The sequence below is a fragment of the Euleptes europaea genome, chromosome 13 (assembly GCF_029931775.1).
Source record: "Euleptes europaea isolate rEulEur1 chromosome 13, rEulEur1.hap1, whole genome shotgun sequence".
NCBI classification, from domain to species: domain Eukaryota; kingdom Metazoa; phylum Chordata; class Lepidosauria; order Squamata; family Sphaerodactylidae; genus Euleptes; species Euleptes europaea.
In genome coordinates this window covers 10,517,017-10,538,742 of record NC_079324.1, presented here as the reverse complement: position 1 = coordinate 10,538,742, position 21,726 = coordinate 10,517,017, and the positions used below count along the sequence as shown (strand labels likewise).

At 41.4% G+C, this 21,726-nt stretch overlaps 1 protein-coding gene across 1 annotated transcript in view; it reads right to left on the bottom strand.

Moving 5' to 3' along the window:
* CHRDL1 (chordin like 1) overlaps positions 1-21,726 on the bottom strand; it is an 87,145-nt gene that overhangs the window by 26,385 nt on the left and 39,034 nt on the right. The window contains exons 5-6 of the mRNA XM_056858950.1: positions 12,327-12,472; positions 10,969-11,062 (exon numbers count right to left, since the gene is read on the bottom strand). Of these exons, the coding sequence (XP_056714928.1) occupies positions 10,969-11,062; positions 12,327-12,472 (240 nt within the window). The remainder of the gene's footprint in view (positions 1-10,968; positions 11,063-12,326; positions 12,473-21,726) is intronic.

Here is a 21,726-nt window from a genome sequence, read left to right as displayed (position 1 = left end):
ATGCTGGGGACATGATGCCATGCACAGCCGGAGCACTGCGTACAAGAGACAGAAGTAGTAGTACAATATGGAGTATTTCTCTTAGAACTTGAAACAAATATTGTCCTCTGTGTGAGTGAAACGAGGTGAGTGTTTTACCATAGTTTGCTTCACCCCTCAGGGACCAGATTAAATTTGGCCGGGGGGGGGGGGGCGTGTGGATCCAGACTGTGGACGACCAGGTAGTTGATGCAGCTGCACCGCGTTCTCAGAGGCTTCCTGGCCAGAAAATACACCCAAAAAAGTATTTAAAAATAGAAACCCGTGAGACTCCTCCACGGAGTTCCACGGGGTTACGCCAGCTATTTTTCTGACATGGCAATGCTGCAGCATAGAGGGGTGTTCCCAGGCCGAAAGGGGTTTGGAAGCCGATTAGTGTGAGCTCCACCCCTGGGAACACCCCGGGGACACCCCAGTGATGGTGTGGGCACCCACCTCCAGGTTCTTGCTGCCTGTGCAGAAGCACCGGCGGCCAAAGCCTGCACTGCTGCATCATTCTGAGGCACCACAGTTAATTGCCCCCGTGCCAGCATCCATGCCACTTTATCACGGTGCAAAATGGCATGGACACCAGCACAGGGTTACACTGGCTCCTATGGTGCTTCGACCCCCCTTCAGGATTGCACGGTTAATGTTTGTTTGGCTGTAAATGTTATATCACAAAGCGGCCCTTTACCACTCAAACTAAGAGGTATAAAGCCCCTCATGAGGCAGAACTTCTGGTTCTAAACCAGAAGTGACACGTGCAGTATGCACATACGCGTGCACATTTGCCCGCCGACCTTCAGGTGGTTGGCGGGCAGAAGGGTAAATTGCTGAGGGTTTGCCCGCCACCAGCGGGCACCTGGCAACCCTAACTCACATGAGTTAATAATGAATATGTTTTTAATTTTTTAACAATTTAGTCCTCATAAATACATAGCGTTATTGAGCAACAGGCTGTCTTTTATGGCCATTTTGTCCTTTATGCAAAGGCAAACCCTCATTTGCCATTGAGTCACTCTCACTCTCCTCTCCCAGGTCACCCTGTTCCCCCTACCCTCTCCTGGCCTCACAACCCCTCCGTGAGAGCCGCAACTGAATTTGGATTCCACTGTTGGAGAGCCACCACTCTGAGCATATGTGTGTATACATCTGCCAACTGGGGACACACTTCATGCATCTGAGGAAGTGGAAAATTTACATCATAATAAATCTGTTCATCTTTAACGTGCCACGATTCTCTTATGTTTTTACAAAAAGGAATAATTGACAAGACGGTTGAAAAGCTGCATAATTCATGGTAATGCTAGGAAGCCCGTGATGGTAATTTAATCAAATTGAAAATGCAGGGGCTAAATTGGCTAAAACCCAAGTACTTAATTGGCTTTGGAACTGGGCGAAAATGTTTGCACATATGTCTCAAATGCGAGTCAGGCTTCCAGGGATTACAAAACTGACCCACAGATCATATTTCTTAAGAGTGCTGACATTTTCATGCAAACACACAGCTTTATTAGAGCCACACAGGGAAAGTAATCTGCTTGTGCCGAAGTGAAAGGGAGATAGCTGGGGTAAGAGTTTTTAAAAACACAAAAGTATTTTTCACCCAGGCGGTGGGTTTGAGTACCTGAAACAAACTGCAGGAAGAAATTACAACACACACCCCTTACTGCCAGGTGACCCTCGGTGGCTGTCTAGGACTTGCTGGGAGTGGATTTACAGCCTTTCCCCACTTCTCTTTAAACATGCGAGTCCCCCCTCCCTTTCCATTTTAGGGGCCCTGGTTAAGCTAACTGAGGTGTGGCGCAGACGATGCACTCAGGTCTCTTTTGGCACCGCACCTCTTCAGTTCAAAATCCACCATATAAGGTAAAGTTAAAAGCTAGCATCTTCCAAAAGCCAAAAATAGCGATTAAGACTGGGAAGGAGATGACTAGCTACTGTTTATCAAGAAGACAGCATATAAAATGAATTGTGGTAAACCATAGTCTCTGTCTGGACTCCCTCAATCCTGGAGGAGGGCGAGCGGGGTGGGGGGATCCTGACGCTGGCAAGATGCCCAGCCAAGATGCCCAGTCAGGATAAGGGCTCTTTAGGAGCTGTGCTTAGCCACCCTACCAAGATGCAACTAAGAGCCAATACCCTGGCCCCTTCTCAACAGAGCTTTTTGAGCCTGGGGTCCCCGGTGGGACTCAGCATGGTCAGCACAGCCCAAAATGGCTGCTGCACGAGGCAGAGCCAGCCCCAAAACATTGCTTTGGCAGCAGCTGCCACCACAGCACAAGGATCCTCGTGGTATGACTGAAGGTAAGCCGTGGCTTACCTTCAGTCATACCACGAGGATCCTTGTGCTGTGGTGGCAGCTGCTGCCGAAGCAATGTTTTTAAAAACCAATAAATCTCCAATAAATCTCCAATGGGCAGTAGCCCTACCTGGCCCTGCACACTTTGCAAAAACACTTGGCGGGTCCCAAAAAGGTGTTAGCAGGCACCAAGGTGCCCATGGGCACTGCGCTGGAGACCCCACTCCACACCATGAGGTTGCCTTTCTCATAAGCTGAGAGGCTGCAGATGAGACAATAGTTCTGAAGGCAGCAAAGGGTGGTATGATGGATAGGGTTGCCAACCTCCAGGTGGTGGCTGGAGATCTCCTGCTATTACAACTGATCTCCAGTCGATAGATGTCAGTTCACCTGGAGAAAATGGCTACTTTGGCAATTGGACTCTATGGCATTGAAGTCCCTCCCCTCCCCAAACCCCACCCTCCAAAATATCCAGGTATTTCCCAACCCAGAGCTGGCAACCCTGATAATGATGGAGGTACCCTTCCCTGTTGTGCTCACACCAAACTATGCACTTTGTAGAAAATCCATGACAAAATCTCCCAAACATTTTCTAAAGCAGCCATGGAGGAAGGGGCCATAATTTGATGGGGTGACACAGCTCTGAGGAAGAGAGGAATTACCCTTTCCCTCTCATGCCATTTCCTTTCCCGAAGTTGCAATGAATAGTGTTGCCAACCTCCAGGTGGTGGCTGGAGATCTCCTGGTATTTCAACTGATCTCCAGAATACAAAAACATAAAAGGATTTATAGAATAGTGCATTATATTATGTTCTTTTTTGTGTCTTTGTTTTTTAGTGTTCTCAACCTCTTTGGTTTACCCTATCTTTTTTGGCTGGGTATTTCTACCATTTTTTTGTGGTATGGGGTCTGGAGATTTCCAGGAATTATAACTGATTTCCAGACTAGAGAGATCAATTTGCCTAGAGAAAATGGCTGCTTTGGAGGATGAAGTTTATTGCATTATACCCCTTCACAAATCCTGGCCTCTCCAGACTCCATCCCAAAATCTCCAGGAATTTTAGCAACCCTAGTTGCATGTAATAGGGCAGGTTAAAAATGGCTGGACACATGAGAAAAAGTCTGTGTAAAGGGATAGCCAGAAGAAGAAGAAGCATTTCTTCTTCTGCATAAGTGTGCTAGATAGCTGCAAAACAAAAACAGACACTGCCAGATGAGGGTTTCTTAACTACCTCAATATGTTAACTTATTTTGTGTGAATGCAAGATAACATTTTAATCTATATGTTAATTTTAAGAGGCATCCTGTTAAACAGAGCTTGGCCTGAAACACTGAAGAACGACTATCAGTGTAGTAAAATGGATAGTAAAGAGTACCAAAAGAGGGTCTTTAAAACAAACAAAAAGAAAACAGTTGTCTACACTTCATCAGACAGATGCCTTGGCACAAATTGCGGTGGGTTGGCAGGGAAAGAGAACCAGTAGCCTCCTCTGTCAGTCCTAGGGTTGCCAGGTCCCTCTTCGCCACTGGGGGAAAGTTCAAGGAAAAGAACCCTCCAGCAGAATACATCCTTGAACCCTCGGAGGTCGGATAAGAACTTCTTATTATCTGGATTGAATCATGTGGTTACTTGACTTCTGGTAATTGCGTTGGTCCTAGCGCACGTTCCTTGGGAGAGCTCCCAAGGGAATCCAAGAAATGCTTTGAATTGGAGTGCTTTTAGCACACCAACCCGGTTCTAAACAGTGGACCGGGACGCAGGAATACCTCTGCAGCCCGAAGAAAGTGGTGTGACTCCCATACTCTCCGAGGGAGCTTTTTTAAGTCCCCCGGAGGTGTGGATGCGGTCCTGCTGGCATTGAGAGGAGATTGCATCGCCGCAAGCGTATCTTTGGCATTAGGCTTGGACCTCCATTACCTATCACCAACTTATGAACTATTTTAATGAAACAATACCTCACCCTCCGAAATCTAAGAGAGTAACAAGAATTCTTTTGATCTTACCGGGAATAGAAGGCTGAACTGATTGGCAGGATTAACCAGAAAATCCGCGCTCTCCCCCCTCATCGTATAATAACTTCTTTATTTAAAAAAGATATCAGATAAAAAGGCAAGGACTCTATCAAGTAGATCTGTGGGTAGACTAAACAAATGAACGTTTGAGAGATGGGGCAACTACCAATCAGATGGAGTGACGTTTGAGGGGAAAGGAGAAATTAATCCCTCCTACCCCTTGTTCACGATACTTTTTCCGGTCCGGGAAGGTCCGCCAGCCATGTTTACAGAAGGAGATCTACATTGAAGTACCGGAAGACCTCTAGGAAAAAACGTTACTGCACTGTAAGATAACCAACTACTGAGAACAGGGAGATGGGAAGGACGGTGGTACTGTAGGACCGGAAGTGCGTTCCCTTGGTGCATTAACTAAAAGGCTCCAATACCAAAAACTACAGAAAGGGGACGACGGAAGGTCCGCAGCTCCATAATTTCCGGTCAACTTCCTATTTCCTGTATACCTGCCGACCTAGAGCGTCCGGAAAACTCAATGGTACTTAAACATTTATAACTTTATTTTTAAGCTGGTTTTGAGGACCTGTGCTTATATATTTTAGTGATTGTGCACTGCATAAGCTTCTAAACTACCCACACTCTGGAAAAGGTTTTTTTTTTTAGACCTGCCAAAACTGCTAAAAATAAAGCATCGGCTGTAAATGTCTTCATCCCGCCAAAGGTCTGGATCACTACATACAGTATCACTACATACAGTATCTCCTGCATTATCCAAACTTCGCAAGAAGTAAATATGGAAAAGAAAATTCAAGATATGTTTGCCAAACAAAATGAGACAACTGCAAAACAACATGAACAGCTGTCAAAACAACAAGAGCAGATGTCAAAACAGATGGATCAAATGACTACTATGCTGAATACCTTTACCCAGTCAATCACTCAAAAAATGAATGAAGTCACATCAGAGTTAAAAGATGTGAAAATTCAAGTTAATACAATCAAAACGGATATGAAGACTTTGGATGGATCAGTAAAAAAGGTGATGAAAGATCAAAAGGAAACCAAGAAGAAGGTGGAGGGCCACGAGAGCCAAATTGATGCAATACTTACCCAGGAAGACACTGTTAAGGACCAGATGGCCATGATGGATATGAAAGCTAGAGAGACCAATCTGCGTCTGCGTAACCTGCCTGAGGATCTGGGTGATACAAGAGATGCTATTATAAAGATATTGGCAGATCTAACCCAAATAGATGAACGAGATTTGGACCATGCAATAAATAGAATTTATAGGATCCCTTTACCGGCAAGATTGAAGAAATCTTGAGATTTCAAGAGATGTTATGATCACCAAGAGATGTTATGATCACCTTCTATGACATTAGAATGAAAGATGCTATTATGAAACTTTACAATGACAATCCAATGTCGATAGGAGATACGAGCTTGGTAATACTTAAAGATATCCCTAGACATCTAATGTCAAAAAGAAATATCTTCAAAGACTTTACTGCAACGTTAAGGAAGAATGGAATAAAATATCGTTGGATATTACCACAAGGACTAACTTTTATGTACAAAGGGGTTAGAACTACCATCACCTCACTACCAGATGTGGGAACATTTCTGAGAAGATATAAAAGAGAATTAATGGATGTCCCTTCTGAAGAGCAGGAAGAAGAGAAAGAGGAAGAAGAGGATTTCTCATCGAAGGGAGCAGCTGGAGGAACCAGATTATAAGACTATTTTCTTAAAAAATTGAAGAATCATCATGGCTAAAGTAATTTCATGGAATGTCAATGGTCTGAATGAGAAGATAAAAAGAGAAAGGATTTTTAAATTTTTGCAAAAACAAAAATATACATTAATTTCTTTACAAGAAACTCACATCTCAAAAAAAGATAGAAAATATTTGGAAAGAAAAATGTTGGGTCAAGCTATCATCTAAAACTAAAACTAAAGGAGTCATGTATGCACAGCCCAACTTGAACCCCGAACTTGTATATAAAGATGAAGAAGGTCGAATAGTGATAATTAGAACAAAAATAATGGGTCAAAAAACATTGGTTGTTGTAATTTATGCACCAAATGAAGGGAAGGCTAAGTTTTATGAACAATTGCATGAGATTTTGCTTAACTATGCTCAATAACAGATTTTATTGATGGGAGCCTTCAACGGAATAATTTCCCCAGTTTTGGATAAGAAAACCCAAGCTAAAGGTGACAAAGAAGGAATTCTTCCTCAGACCTTTTTTCAAATGATGGACGAATTGGAATTACAAGACATGTGGAGAATTATGAACACGACGGCTAAAGAATTTACTTTTTATTCAGCAAGGCATGATTCACACTCTAGGATAGACATGATATGGGCAAGTAAATCTATCTTTACACAACTGCGTAAAGTACATATTATACCAAGAACTTTTTCTGACCATAATCTGGTTTCTTTTGAGTGGAATAACAGACAAGCATTCAGATGGAGATTGAACGACAAACTTCTGAAAGATGAGAAAATATCAGAGGAACTATCTACCTTGATTAAAGATTTTTTTGAAATCAATATGAATGGAGAAACCACCTTAAATATAGTATGGGATGCCTTCAAAGCTGGAACTGGAACAAGATTTGATTATGGAATTACAAGAGGACCAAAGAAGCATTATTTTGGGGAAAATAAATGCTCTTAAACATCAGCTAAATATGGTGGTTTCTGAAGAAATGAATAAAAATTTGAAAATCTGCAAGACAAAGATATTTTGAACAGGCAAACAGACCTGGTAAATTTTGGGCAACTCAATTGAGGGACTCATTTCAAAAAAGGATCATAGCCAAACTACAAACAGTAAAATGACCTATTTATACTACAATAGATATACAGAAGGAATTTGTGTCTTTTTATACTAAATTATATCAAAAAGATGAAATATCGAGTAGAAAGATGGAAAATAATTTACACTCTATAAGTATTAAAAAATTATCATTAGCCCAACAAAAATCTATAGATGAACCAATTTCTTTAGAGGAGTTAGAAGAAGCTTTTAATAAGCAAAAAATGAAAAAAAAACTCCTGGTCCAGATGGAATAACTGCTTTGTTCTATCGTACTTTTAAATTGTGTTTGTTGAACTCATTTTTGATGCTTTGTAACACAATATTGGATACGGGACTGTCCCCTGAAACATGGTCACATGCCTTTATTTCATTGATCCATAAGCCTGGAAGAGACCCTGAAAAGTAACCAATTCATTGTTGAATGTAGATTATAAAATTTACGCCTCTGTTTTATCAGCTAGAATCAAAAAGTTAATTAAAGATCTGATTCATGAAGACCAAGCAGGTTTTGTTCCGGGAAGACAAATTAAAGATAACGTCAGGACTCTCTTAGACGCATTGGAGTAGTATGAACATAATATTCAACATAGCGGCTTTTGTCTTCCTAGATGCAGAGAAAGTTTTTGATATGGTCTCTTGGGATTACATGAAAAAGACTTTGGAAGTAATGAACTTTGGAGAAAAATTTAGAAGAGGCATAGATGCTATATATACTAAACAGCAGGCGAAAATATTGGTAAATGAATCAATGTCAGGAGAATGTAATATACAAAAGGGGATGAGACAAGGATGCCCACTCTCCCTTTACTTTTTATTTTGGTTTTGGAATCTCTCTGTTGTAAAATTTGTGAATCGGGATGTACATGGACTAAAAATAAATAAACAGGAATTTAAATTGAGAGCATTTGCTGATGATCTACTATTGATTTTAGATGACCCTAATCAATCAGCAATCAAATTGAAGGAGATATTGGACTCTTATAGCATTGTTTCAGGATTTAAAACTAACCAAGAGAAAACACAAACGATTTTTAAAAAAAATTCTGGAATAGAACAACAACATTTTATAACTATGACAGGCTGGCAGAAAGTGACTAAAGTGAAGTACTTGGGAATTTGGATCTCTACAAAAAATGCGGACATGATTATTAATAACTATACCAAGTTATGGGAAGCCATAAAGATAGATATGATGATTTGGACAAATAAGAAACTGTCATTGCTTGGCCGCATTTCAACAATACAAATAAATATATTACCGAGATTATTATTTTTGTTTCAGAATCTTCCTATAATATCCCAAGCAAAGTATTTTAATACCTGGAAGAAAGACCTATTGAATTTCATCTGGCAAGGGAAAAAACCAAGGATTGCTTACAAATATTTGGTGGACTCAAAAAGAGGGGTGGACTTGCACTTCCCAATTTTAAGTTATATGCTGAGGCGGCTGCTTTAGTATGGTTGAAGGACTGGATGGATTTGAAAAATACATGATTACTGGATTTGGAGGGTTTTGATAATAGAAGTGGTTGGCATGGATATTTGTGGTATAATAAAATTAAAACTCATGCATCATTTCAACAACACATGGCTAAATCATCTCTCTACAGGATATGGATTAGATATAAACATTTATTAGAAACAAAAACTCCGCTATGGATCTCATCACAAGAAATGTTAACATTACGCCCATTAAGACCAGTCCAGTTTGTAACATATCAGGATCTTTTGAAATGGGAAGGTACAAAATATTCACTAAAAGGATATGAAGAAGTTAAAGATTCATTATCTTGGTTTCAGTATTGTCAAATAAACTTGGTTTTTTTTACAGGATATGAAAACAGGATTTTCTAAGACTAAATCAACTTTACAGAAACTTTTATTGGATACAAATGATCACCTTATATCCAAGATTTATAAATTATTGTTAGAACTTTATTGTGAACAAGAGAGGATAAAACCTACCATGATTAGTTGGGGACAAATGCTGGGTCATGACATATTGCTACAAAAATGGGAAAGGCTTTGGACGAGAGATCTGAAAGTTATTCTTTCGCAATCATTAAGAGAGAATATATACAAAATGATGTACAAATGGTATTTAACACCGAAAAAACTTGCACAATCATTTACTTCAATGTCACCAAATTGTTGGAAATGCAACAAAGAAATAGGATCTTTTCATCATATGTGGTGGACTTGTGAAAAAGCTAAGAAATTTTGGGACATGATATATAATGAAATAAGATTGATTTTACAACAAAATATTCCTAAAACACCTGAAATGATGCTATTAAATATGATACCGGATACCATTTTTACTCAACGAACTTTTTTGATATATGCCATCACGGCTGCAAGGTTGATATATGCAGCTAAATGGAAGACAGCGGAAACACCAGATAAAAAAGACTGGATACAAAAGATGCTGGAACTGACTGAGATGGCGAAACGTACAGCTTTGATAAATCAGAATGATAATGCACAGTTTATGGGGGAATGGGAGGCTTGGAGAATTTATTGTGAAAATCAATTTTTAATGGGGACGTTTAAAGGTTACTCTTTGATCTAATCCCTTACTTATACTTTTTATTGTTTTTATACTAGGTAATGATATAATAATGTTTGATAAGATAATAATTGGTTAATTAAAATAATATTGGGATTAGTACCGTTAGCAAAAGTTTATACAATTTATTTTTAGAAGGAAGAGGGTGAGGGGGGAGTTAATTGAAGATTAATTATCAATTATAGAATAATATCAGCAATGTTAATTGTTTTGTTTTTTAACTTTTAAGTTTAAGATACTTTTTATTTGTTGATATGTTGGATTAATAGAATGTATAAAATAAAATATATATATTTTAAAAAAGAATCATGTGGTTACTTGGCAATGGGCCATATATGTAAGGCAAATACCACCGCGAGAATATCTTTACCTAAAGAAGTCTGTGGACTACAAGAAATTTCCATTTACCCACATGGTGAAATATCAAGCAACAATATTAATTTACAAGCTGAAGAAGACTTTTACGAAACGCTCCCAAAATCTAGAGGGTGCGTACTCTCGGATTAATATTGTATTTTTGCCTACGTTGTTTAACAGGATTTGTTCTTCCTGTATGTGAACTTGCACTTTAAACTGTATGTGGTGAATTCACATCTTAAAGTATTGTATAAATAGTGTCTAGAGATTAGTTTAGAATTAGAATTAGTTTAGGATTAGTATTAATATATGTTTCTGAAATTTAACAAAAATTGTATTGAAGGACAAATTGAACTTTACTGAGCCCTCGTGCTGCTCCTTGAAGTATAGCCTACCACCTAGAGGATGGCAATCCTAGTCAGCCCCTTACATCCTGCCCCTGCTGCCAAACCCCCTACCTCCACCACTGCCTCAGGGTGGGCGAGGAGGGGTGGGAGCCTCCATCGTATCCAACTTCTCCCCTCCACTGGCCTGCTGTCATGGCAACTGCTGCTGCCACTCTAACATAAACCAAATAGCCGAGTAGGAGAACAGCGTGATGGTGGTGGAGATGCGTCTGGGGTGTGTGTGAGTGAACAGGGCAGCATTTGTGTGGCACCGATACTGCCACAGGCCTTGAAACAGCTGCCGTTTGGCAACCATGGCTAGAAGGAGAGCCCACCAGCTCTGCTGACAAGAGAGACAGAGCTGCCAAGAGGGATGGAGTGAGGAGGAAGCAAAGATGGGGGATGGGATGTCCCCTCGCCCATGAGTTCCTGCATGTGCTACTAAATTGTGTTTCAGAGACTGGAAAAGATTAAAAAGTTGGGTTTTACCTCTGCAAACTGGGCAGCATGAGTCAGGCACAGTCGATGGAGAAGAGCAAGTTAACTTGGGACACGTTTTCAGGCCACAGTAGACATTGCCTTCCTGCCAATAAAAAAAGACAAGTCGGTGTCACAGCAGAAAACCTGGAGTGAAATATTTTAAGTTAAGAACACTGAAATCAGGAGTTGTGGTCTTTACCTGACTTAGGGTTCCCTATTTTGGCAAAGGAAATTCTTGGAGATTTTGGGGTGGTGCCTGGAGAGTGTGGAGTTTGGGGAGAGAGATCAGCTGTGAAGTCACTCTAGGAATTTTGTTTCTCCTAGACACTACAGTATACCATAGAGTCAGTCCTCCAAAATTGTCATTTCCTCCAGGGGAACTGATCTCTACAGTCTGGAGATCTGTTGTAATTCCAGGAGTACTCTAGGACCCTCCTTGAGGTTAGTAATTCTACCCTGACTCCTTCATAATGTCCTCAGATAGGCTTGCCCTTTACCCTCCCATAGTGAGCAAACCCCCATTCTAGGCTCCAATCCCCTGCCCTAGATGATTTGAGGAGTGGGGGGAATAGCACTGATGGTGATGCTCTAGGAATTTTCTAGACCATAGAGATTGTAAAGATTCTCAAAGCATCATCCGGAATGACATCACATTTTCCAAAATTCCACCTAGAAATGATGTTAATATCATTAATGATTCTCTAGGAATTTCACCAGCCTCTATGGTCTTTACCATAGAGATTAAGGAAATTCCTAGAGCACCAGAGCATGTAATGCCCCATCCCCTGAAACTTCGACTTCCCCAGGCACCACCTTCCAAATGTGATGTTTGCCAGAACAGGGCCAGTAAAGCAGCATACCTAAACTCCATACAACCCTATTGTCTGGCACGGCCTGATGCCCGCCATCAGAGGAAACGGCGGTCCGGCCAGATGGCTTTTCAAGGTTGTCCGGTTATGCAGTTTTGCTTTGTTATGACTTTGACGTTCTCTGGGAACTGGGAACCGTTATCTTACATTGCCTCGGCAACTCAGAAAGTCTAAGTTCGCCTTTATATCGTTTGCACCCTATACCCTCCCTCCTTAGTGTCCTTACACTTTTCAAGTTGGATTCTGTAACTTGCTTTATATTTTCCATTAAACTAACTTTCTACGGAGAGCCTGCCTAGAAGTCGTTTGTGGGATTTGTCTGGCGAGACCAGAGCTGACACCTATCCTCATATCACTGACCTTTGTGGTGACTGACTTTTTCTGGTGAGCCTAAGTCCAGCTGAAAACTCTGTATGCGTGCCCAGTGGGTTTGCTTTGCATCTCAGCAAGTCTAACGCAGTGTACACAGTGGGAGTTCTGAGCCGTTGTGTTACTTACGGAGCAGCTGCACTGGGAACACTGGTTGGCTTGTCTGTTCTGAAAGAGGCCCTCTGCCACAAACATTTCTCCATGGTGGTAGGTTGTGCCATTGTATTCACACGACTTCCCAGTGATCTTACCGCCCATGGAAAAAAGGGAATCATCTGGAAAGGTGAGATGGGGGTGGGGGATGGAGGAGAAAAGCAATTAACGACAACAGCAAAAATAGTCCCAAGTGCCCCTCTTTAAAAAGATTTGCAAGCTTTGACTACAATGCTAATCCATGTTACAGAAACTGTCAGGACTAGATTATTTTCATACGTCCTGCGTGGTGCTGTCCTTGAAGGCTGTACCTACAACTAGTTCAAAATGCTGTAGCACAAATATTAAGGTGTGGGGGTGGAGTGTGATGTTCATTATTAGGCCTTTTTGTTAGCTGCTTATTTCCATATTCAACTCAAGTTGCTGCCGGTTTTGACCTTGAAAGTCCTTCATGATCTGACTGCTTTACAAGGTTGATACTTGCATGCGCACTCTGTTTAAGAGACCAATGCAGCCCAGGGTAGGACAACTTACGGGTATTCTACCTAGAGTAGGGTTGCCAACCTCCAGGTACTGGCTGGATATCTTCTGCTATTACAGCTGATCTCCAGTCGACAGAGATCAGTTCACCTGGAGAAAATGGCTGCTTTGGCAATTGGACTCTGTGGCATTGAAGTCCCTCCCTTCCACAAACCCCACCCTCCTCAGGCTTCACCCCAAAGCTTTTATTTGACCACTGATGAAGGCCTGTAGGCTGAAACACATTAAGTCTATCAGCCTCATGAGTTGCCACTGTGCCTTGTTTTATCATTTTTAGTGTTTTTAACCAAGATATAAGTGCCTTAAAAGAAAAATATTTTCTATTATATAATTTTACCCTTTCCACCCAACCTTGGGTACCCAACCCTACAAAAGACCCACCTGGTTCCACACGCTTTCTAAAAATACTTGGTGGGCACCAGGACACATGTTGGTGGGTGTCAGGGCACTCATAGGAACAACATTGGGTACCCCCGCACTATTCACTTCATCTGATGTTCTTACAAGTGCCTCTTCAGGGAAGGCTTCACACCACATAGTCCTGATTGGGGTACCTTCAAATAGACCCTATTTTCCTATGGCCTATGTAATGCAGGCCCTGACCTGGGTAGGCCGGCTAGCCCAACCTCTAGGGTTGCCAGCTCCAGGTTGGGAAATACCTGGAGATTTCTGGGGTGGGGTCTGAGGAAAGCAGGGTTTGGAGAGGGGAGAGACTGCAAAGCCATAGAGTCCAATTGCCAAAGTGGCCATTTTCTCCAGGTGAACTGATCTCTATTGCCTGGAGATCAGTTGTAATAGCGGGAGATCTCCAGCCACCCCCTGGAGGCTGGCAACTCTACCGACCTCACCAGATCTCAGAAGATAAGCAGGGTTGGCCCTGCTCAGTATTTGGATGAGAGACCTCCAAGGAATACCAGGGTCACTACACAGAGGCACGTAATGGCAAACCACCTCTGATTTAGGGATGCCAGCCTTCAGATGGGACCTAGGGATCCCCCCAGAATTACAGCTATCTCCAGACTACAGAAATCAGTTCCCCTGGCAATTTCCTACCAATCCAGAAAATGGATGTTTTGGAGGGTGAACTCAATGGTGTTGTACCCCTGTCCTCCCCAGGCTCCATCCCCAAATCTCCAGCAATTTCTCAACCTGGATCTGGCAACCCTTTACCCCCATCCCCCGCTGGTGGCCAGGGGTGACCTGGCAACCCTACTCTGGATGTCTCTTGCCTTGAAATCCCTATGGGGTCACCATAAGTTGGCTGCAAATTGACGGCAAAAAAAAAAAGTTATGTCAGTAGCTTCACAAACTGAGCAAAGTGTGTACATTGGGAACCTTATATGTTTACTTCAGCACACTGTCATTTTAAATTGGGCATTTTGGGGAAGGAACAACAACGGGTTTGTTTGCTGGAACCCAAATAATTACGGCATGCAAGGAATCCACTGGGTTTGGAGGCTCAGTGCAAATGAAACCCTCTTCCTTGACCTGTAGAATTCATGGATGGCTGCAGCTTCTTAACATCTGTGGGTTAATATCATGTAAAAAGAAACGCTTCAGAATTATTATGCTACTGAGGAATGTCGGGCTGCCCCCCTCCCTCCGTTTGTTAAGTTGGGCACTCGACCAAATGAGCAAGAGAGGTTTCAGGTTATAGGCATATGAGCGAAACGGCAACATTTCGAGGCCTCTGTAAACCGTTTATTTTGGCATGCGGGCACCTCAGCCTTTTAATACCCTTTTGAAGTAACATGAAAAGTAAATGTCAGGACCTCTGTATTGTATAATACGCATGAAACCTGACATGTTACAGTCTCATATGGACCCTCAAGGTCTGACTGCCGAGGCACAGAATTTGGAGAGGAGAAACAGCTTTTGATTTCAAGCACTTTGGGCTCGTGTTAAATTGGATGTCCCTGGGTCAGTTGAAAAGGAGGGCCGCCTTGTTCTCCTGCTTTTTCTCAAAGGTCCCTAGTTTACGACTAAGGTTGCCAACCTCCAGGTACTCAGTATGTCATCCTTCTAAAGCAGAGAGTCACACTCCTCATGTTTTGAACAGGCATTGTTTAACAGCCACAACAGGATTTCTGTTTGATTGACAAAACCTGCATGGGTGAAATGGGTGGAATACCGGATCCCCATCTCTTCCTGGAATCCAGTGGCATCTTCAGTGTATCTCAGTGACTGATTGAACGCCTGCAACTGGCACATCTTGACTCACTAGTCCCTTGCAAATTGGACTGTTTTTGTTGCCATTGTGCTGTCAGTTGTTATCCCATGTCTTATGGTGCACTATTTGTTACAGAAAAAAACTTGTATTTATTCATTGAAATTTATTGGTAAATAATAATAATAAGCAATATTGCACAACATATTCATATAAACTTTATATTCATTAGTGCATGATTATGTGTTTAGTTCATAGTGCTGTTCTTTGTAGAACCTCCAGATACTAGCTGGAGATCTTCTGGGATTACAATTAATCTCCAGCTGATAGAGATCAGTTCACCTGGAGAAATGTCTGCTTTGGAAGATGGATTCGATGGCATTATACCTAGGGTTGCCAGCTCCGGGTAGGGAATACTTGATTTTGGGGGCGTAGACTAAGGAGGGCGGGGTTTGGAGATCCCAGAAGATCTCCAGCCACCACCTGGAGTTTGGCAACCCTACCTCTATGCCTTGCTGTTTGGCCCTCCAGGGTATCAGGTTAGCCACTGCGTGAGACATAATGCTGGTCTAGATGGACCACTGGTCAGATCCAGCAGGATTTACTTCTACTCTTATTGATTACATTTGTCAACCCATTCCCTGTTCCTTGCAGGGAGTAATGTACGTTCAGGTCTTTAGTTGAAGCAAAAATAGTCTAGTTGCATAGTACATACTGGCCCATTTATCATGGAATAAGAAGAAGGAAAAGAGGAAGACCCAACATGAGATGGACTGTCAATAAAGGAAGCCACCGCCCTTGGTCTGCAAAACCTGAGCAAGGTTGTTAACAATAGGACATTTTGAAGGGTGTTAATTCATAGGGTCATCATAAGTTGGAAACAACTTGATGACACATAACATACATTATTTTATTTTTAAATTTTAATTTATGTTATTTATTGTCCACCTTTCTCACAGGGACTCGAGGTGGATTACACATAGTGAGTCAGTACAATTTTTAAAAAGGGACATTCAGTAACCAATGAATTAAGATTTTAGATATCTGGAACCACCAGAAGGACTGAAGCATAGCTTAAGTATTAACATACATAGCATAACATGACACATTAAGTGGTACAAAAATTACATAATAGGATCCTACTTACAGTAAGCTATACATAGCAGTATAGACTTCAGACCAAGTAAGTGTGTGGACCATTTTGTACATATACTCGCTTTCATGAGCCAGAGTCCTCTTCATCAGGAGGCTGGAACCCAATAGGAAATCAACGGGACTTACTCCTAAGGAACTATATTGAGGACTGGAGCGTAGGTACAAGAGTTGATAATAGCTCAGATTTGTAACTCCTTTTCTGCTGCATATATCCCTTTCCAGTTACCTCTCCAAACTTGATCTGTAAAACCACATTCATTAGAAGATCTTGGCTGCTCTCATAACAACCCCTTGACTTGCAGAATAGCAAACTGAAGCCAAAGTAATTTGCTCACATAAATGTCAAGTGCATACTTTGAAAAATCTTGGCACGAGTTTGGTAGCATTATACACTCCCCCTCTCCCCGTTGGGTCATGCACAGTGTATTAACATTGGCGTATGGTAACTACCTCAAAGACTACCTCACCCCAGAGTCCCCGGTTAGGTGACTCTGGCTTCCTGATTCAAGACTCTACCCCTCCCAAACTGTTTTATTCCATGTGTGTTCAGTCATTGACTGCCTGTGCAAAGCAACAGACAAAGTGATTTTTCTGAACTGGTTAAATGATAAAAGTCGGCTCTCGTTCTGGTTTTCCAGGATGCTATTGTGTATGAGCGAAGCTCAGTGGCTTTGTACGCAGAAGGCTGCAAGTTCAGTCTGTGGGGCAGGGCTGGGACAGACATCCTGAAGATTTACCATCAGGTCAAGTAGATAGTAAATTGGGTTGGACTGATGCCTGACAGCATAAGGAAGCTTCCTATTCTATAGCATTGGTTGGAAGGAAAGAAGCATGTTCAGACCTCTCTGCCACAACAGCTTCACAGGAGAAGTCCTGCTTTAGACTGTTCAAGGAGGAAAATGTATCTATAAGCAGAGCTGCTTATATTCCAACCCTCTCCAACTGCACACTGCAAAGGGCTCAGCAAGCTACACATATCAGGGCACAAAAAGATGGCATGTGGCCTTAGAATCATAGAGTTGGAAGGGACCACCAGGGTCATCTAGTCCAACCCCCTGCACAGTGCAGGAAATTCACAACTACCTCCCCCCACACCCCCAGTGACCCCTACTCCATGCCCAGAAGATGGCCAAGATGCCCTCCCTCTCATCATCTGCCTAAGGTAATAGAATCAGCATTGCTGACAGATGGCCATCTAACCTCTGCTTAAAAACTTCCAGGGAAGGAGAGCTCACCACCTCCCAAGGAAGCCTGTTCCACCAAGAAACTGCTGTAACGGTTAGAAAATTCTTCCTAATGTCTAGACGGAAACTCTTTTAATTTAATTTCAATTCATTGGTTCTGGTCTGACCTTCTGGGGCAACAGAAAACAACTTGGCACCTTCCTCTATATGCCAGCCTTTCAAGTACTTGAAGATGGTTATCATATCACCTCTCTCAGTCTTCTCCTCTTCAGGCTAAACATACCCAGTTCCTTCAAACTTTCTCATAGGACTTGGCCTTCTTGGTTTGCCTCAGAGCCATGCAGGTAAGAAGGAGTTTAACCTTTCAACTGCCACTCACTCCCTCTGTTTGAAACAGCTCCCCTATTCAGCATTTTAAATGAAAAAGTGGCTTTTAAAAAACATACATTTCCCCCTTTAAAATCGAATAGTCAAATTGAGTGGAAGTTGAAGGGTTAAACTTCTGCTCCTATCCCTGCATGCCCCCAAGGCAAAGTGAAGCTGCTATTTGCATTTTATGTGCATTTTTATTCCTTATCACTACAGAGTACTGTATAGAAATCAAATAGATTATATAATTGGAAGCAAAAGATGGAGAAGCTCTATTCTCTCGGCCAAAACAAGACCAGGAGCCGACTGCGGTACAGATCATGAATTGTTAATGTCGAAAATCAAGATAAAGCTTAAGAAAAACACCAAAACATTCATAGCACCAAAATACAATCTAAGCAATATTCCGGAAGTTTAAAGACCATGTAAGGAACAGATTTGCATTACTGAGTTCAAGTGAATGTTAACCTGAAGAACTATGGGTGGAAACGAGAGATATTATCAAGGAAGAATGTGCAAAGACTATTCCTGTAGCCAAAAGAAAAGAAAAACCTCGATGGATGTCTGAGGAAACACTTAAAATTGCCAGAGATAGACAAGAAGCAAAAGTAGAAGGTGACAGAAATAGAATCAAAAGTCTAAGTGCAACGTTACAGCGACTCGCATGTAGAGACAAAGCGACCTATTATAATAACCAGTGTAAAGAAACAGAAGAGAACAACAAAAAAGGAAGAACAAGAGATCTGTTCCACAAGATCCAAGAAATCAAAGGGAAATTTAAAGCACGGTTAGGCATGCTGAAAGATCAGCATGGAAATACATTAACTGATCAGGACAAAATAAAGAAAAGGTGGGAACAATACACTGAAGATCTATGCAGAAGAGATAAAAGGATAAACAATTCTTTCCAGGAAGAATCTTTTGTAGAAGAACCTACAGTTTTAGAAAGTGAAATGAAAGCTGCATTGAGAGAAACATTGGGAGAAACAAATCACCAGGAGCAGATGGGATATCAATAGAGCTATTCCAAGCCACAGAAACGGAGTCCATCAAAATCTTGACAAGAATATGCCAACAGATGACTTCCGGTGGTGCTGCTGGGGAGAGCACTCCATTTCCCCAGGCTGTCCTGGGAGAAATCCAAGTTTGCGTTACTTCTGGGGTACATAGATACCCCAATCCGACCCTTGCAAGTGGGTTGGAAAGCAGGAACTCCCTGCAGCCCGCAAACGCGGTTTGACCTCCTAGGTACTCTGAGGGTTTTTTTTTAAGCCCCTCGGAGTCCTGGACGCCGGTCCTGCGAGGGCACTAGGGAAGGACATCGCCAAAACGCAACTTAGGCATCAAGCTCCACCCTCCACCACCTTAATACCAACATAAGGACTACATAAAGAAAAGAACCTCACCTCTTGACACCCAAGTGAGTACAAAAGAACTCTTCGTCTACCTACTGGAAACTTGAACAGACGGGGGGCTGATAAGAATATTTCTGGGACCCCCACTCCTCCTTAATCCGAACTGAAAAAGTTTGATCTGAGTTAGCCATCGGGATTAGCGACAGGAGCCTTATCAATCCGATCAGCCTAAACCATAATAAAGAGTCGGAAGGATACCTTTTGATTGACAAGAATTATCACCAATGGGTCCAAGGGAAGGGGAGGGTGATTTTTCTTCCTGATTTTCCGGCGAAAAGAATATCCTGCCACGTTTGCAGTAAGGGAGTGCCTGGAACGGAAGACCCTCTATAAGACCCTCTCTATCATCGGAACTAAAACAACAGGAAGTAGTCGTAGGACTGATTACGCGTCGCACTCGAGTTACTCTGAAATCATTCCTGAAGGAACAACCATCGAGAAGAGGCGGTAGAAGGTCCACGGCACTAGCAACTTCCTGTATACTTCCTGATCAGCCCGACCTAGAGCGACCGAAAAAAACTTACTGGTATTTCAAAACTTTAAAACGCAATTCTAGAGCTAATTTCGACTCTTTTCAACCCGAAAAAATTATAAGGCTGATGTTTGAATCACTATCTTTTAATTAGTACTTTAAAGGCCCTGTCTGTGGACATGTATTTTACCAGCTTCTTTTGAATGTAAATGTCGGGAACTCGACCCCGCTCTGGCTCACTACACAGCCCTGCCTATACTAAACTAAGGGAATCACTACAAACCTCAACCATGGAAAAAAAATTACAGGACATGCTAACTAAACAAACAGAGGCAACAAATAAACAGTTTGAACAGATGTCTACACAGATGTCTACACAGATGGCACAGTTGACTTCTATGATGACAAATCTTGGTCAAGCATCCCAAGCTATTAATCAGAAGTTGGATGTGGTTACAGGAGACTTGAAAGAAGTAAAAACTCAAATGACTGTTATGAAGACAGATATGCAAGCGATGGATGCATCAATTAAGAAAGTGATGGATGAGCATAAGGATACAAAGAAAAAATTAACAAGTCAAGAAAAACAGATTGAAACAATACAAACTGACCAGATGGCGGCAAAAAATCAAATGGCAATGATGGAGATGAGAGTGAGAGAGACTAACCTTCGTATACGCAACTTTCCAGACATGATGGGAGACAATAAAGAAACTGCACTACCAAATTTGGCCTACTTATTTCAGATAGATGAACAAGAATTAAAACAAGCCATTAACAGAGTATACAGGATACCATTACCTGCTAGAATGAGGAGATCTAAGCCAAGAGATTTGATGATAGTGTTTTATGACACTAGAGTTAAAGATAAGATTATGAAGATTCACTATGAAAATCCAGTGTCAGCAAGAGATTCCCCTCTCATATTACTGAAGGATTATGAAGATTCACTATGAAAATCCAGTGTCAGCAGGAGATTCCCCTCTCATATTACTGAAGGATATTCCAAGGCATCTACTTTCACAGAGGAACAACTACAAAGATTTTGTGTCTACATTGAAAGCTAATGGTATCAAATACCGTTGGATCATGCCACAAGGTTTGGCTTTTACCTACAAGGAAGTGAAAACGACAATTCTATCTCAAGCTGATGTGGGGAAATTTCTGAGAAAGTATAAAATGGACCTTAAAGAACTATCTGGGGAGAAGGAGGAAGAAGAAGAGGAAGAAGAAGAGGCACAAGGTGCAGAAGGAGGTACCAAATTATAGACTTTTTACTCTGTTAAAAATACTACATTATGGCAAAAGCAATTTCTTGGAATGTAAATGGACTGAATGAGAAAACTAAAAGGGCTAGAATTTTCAAATATCTACAGAAATATAAATACTCCCTAATTTGTCTACAAGAGACTCACATAGCTTCAAAGCATAAAAAATATTTGGAGAAACAGATGCTTGGACAAGCATTTATTACCTCAGCTAAAACTAAAACAAAGGGAGTGGTAATTTATGCCCACCCCAGTCTTTGTCCAGAACTATTATACAAAGATAATGAAGGAAGACTTGTAATTATTAGAACTAAAATATTGGGACAAAGGACAATAGTGGTTGGAATTTATGCACCTAATGAAGGGAAAAAATCCTTCTATGAAAATCTACATGATTTGATAGCCCAACACGCAAAAGATCAAATCTTATTGATGGGCGATTTCAATGGAGTTATTCTCCCATCATTGGACAAAAAATCAAAAGCAAAAGACATTAATGACGGATGCTTACCTAAAACTTTCTTTACTATGGCTTCAGAATTAGAACTACAAGACATTTGGAGAACAATGAATACAACTGCTAAAGAATACACTTTTTATTCAGCGAGACACGATTCACACTCCAGAATCGATATGATATGGGCCAGTAAATCAATTTTCACTCAGTTACGTAAAATCCATATTTTACCCAGAACTTTTTCTGATCATAATCCTGTTACTTTTGATTGGAACAATAAACAAGCATTTAGATGGCGAATGAATGATAAACTTCTAAAAGACAACAAGATACATAAGGAATTACAGGT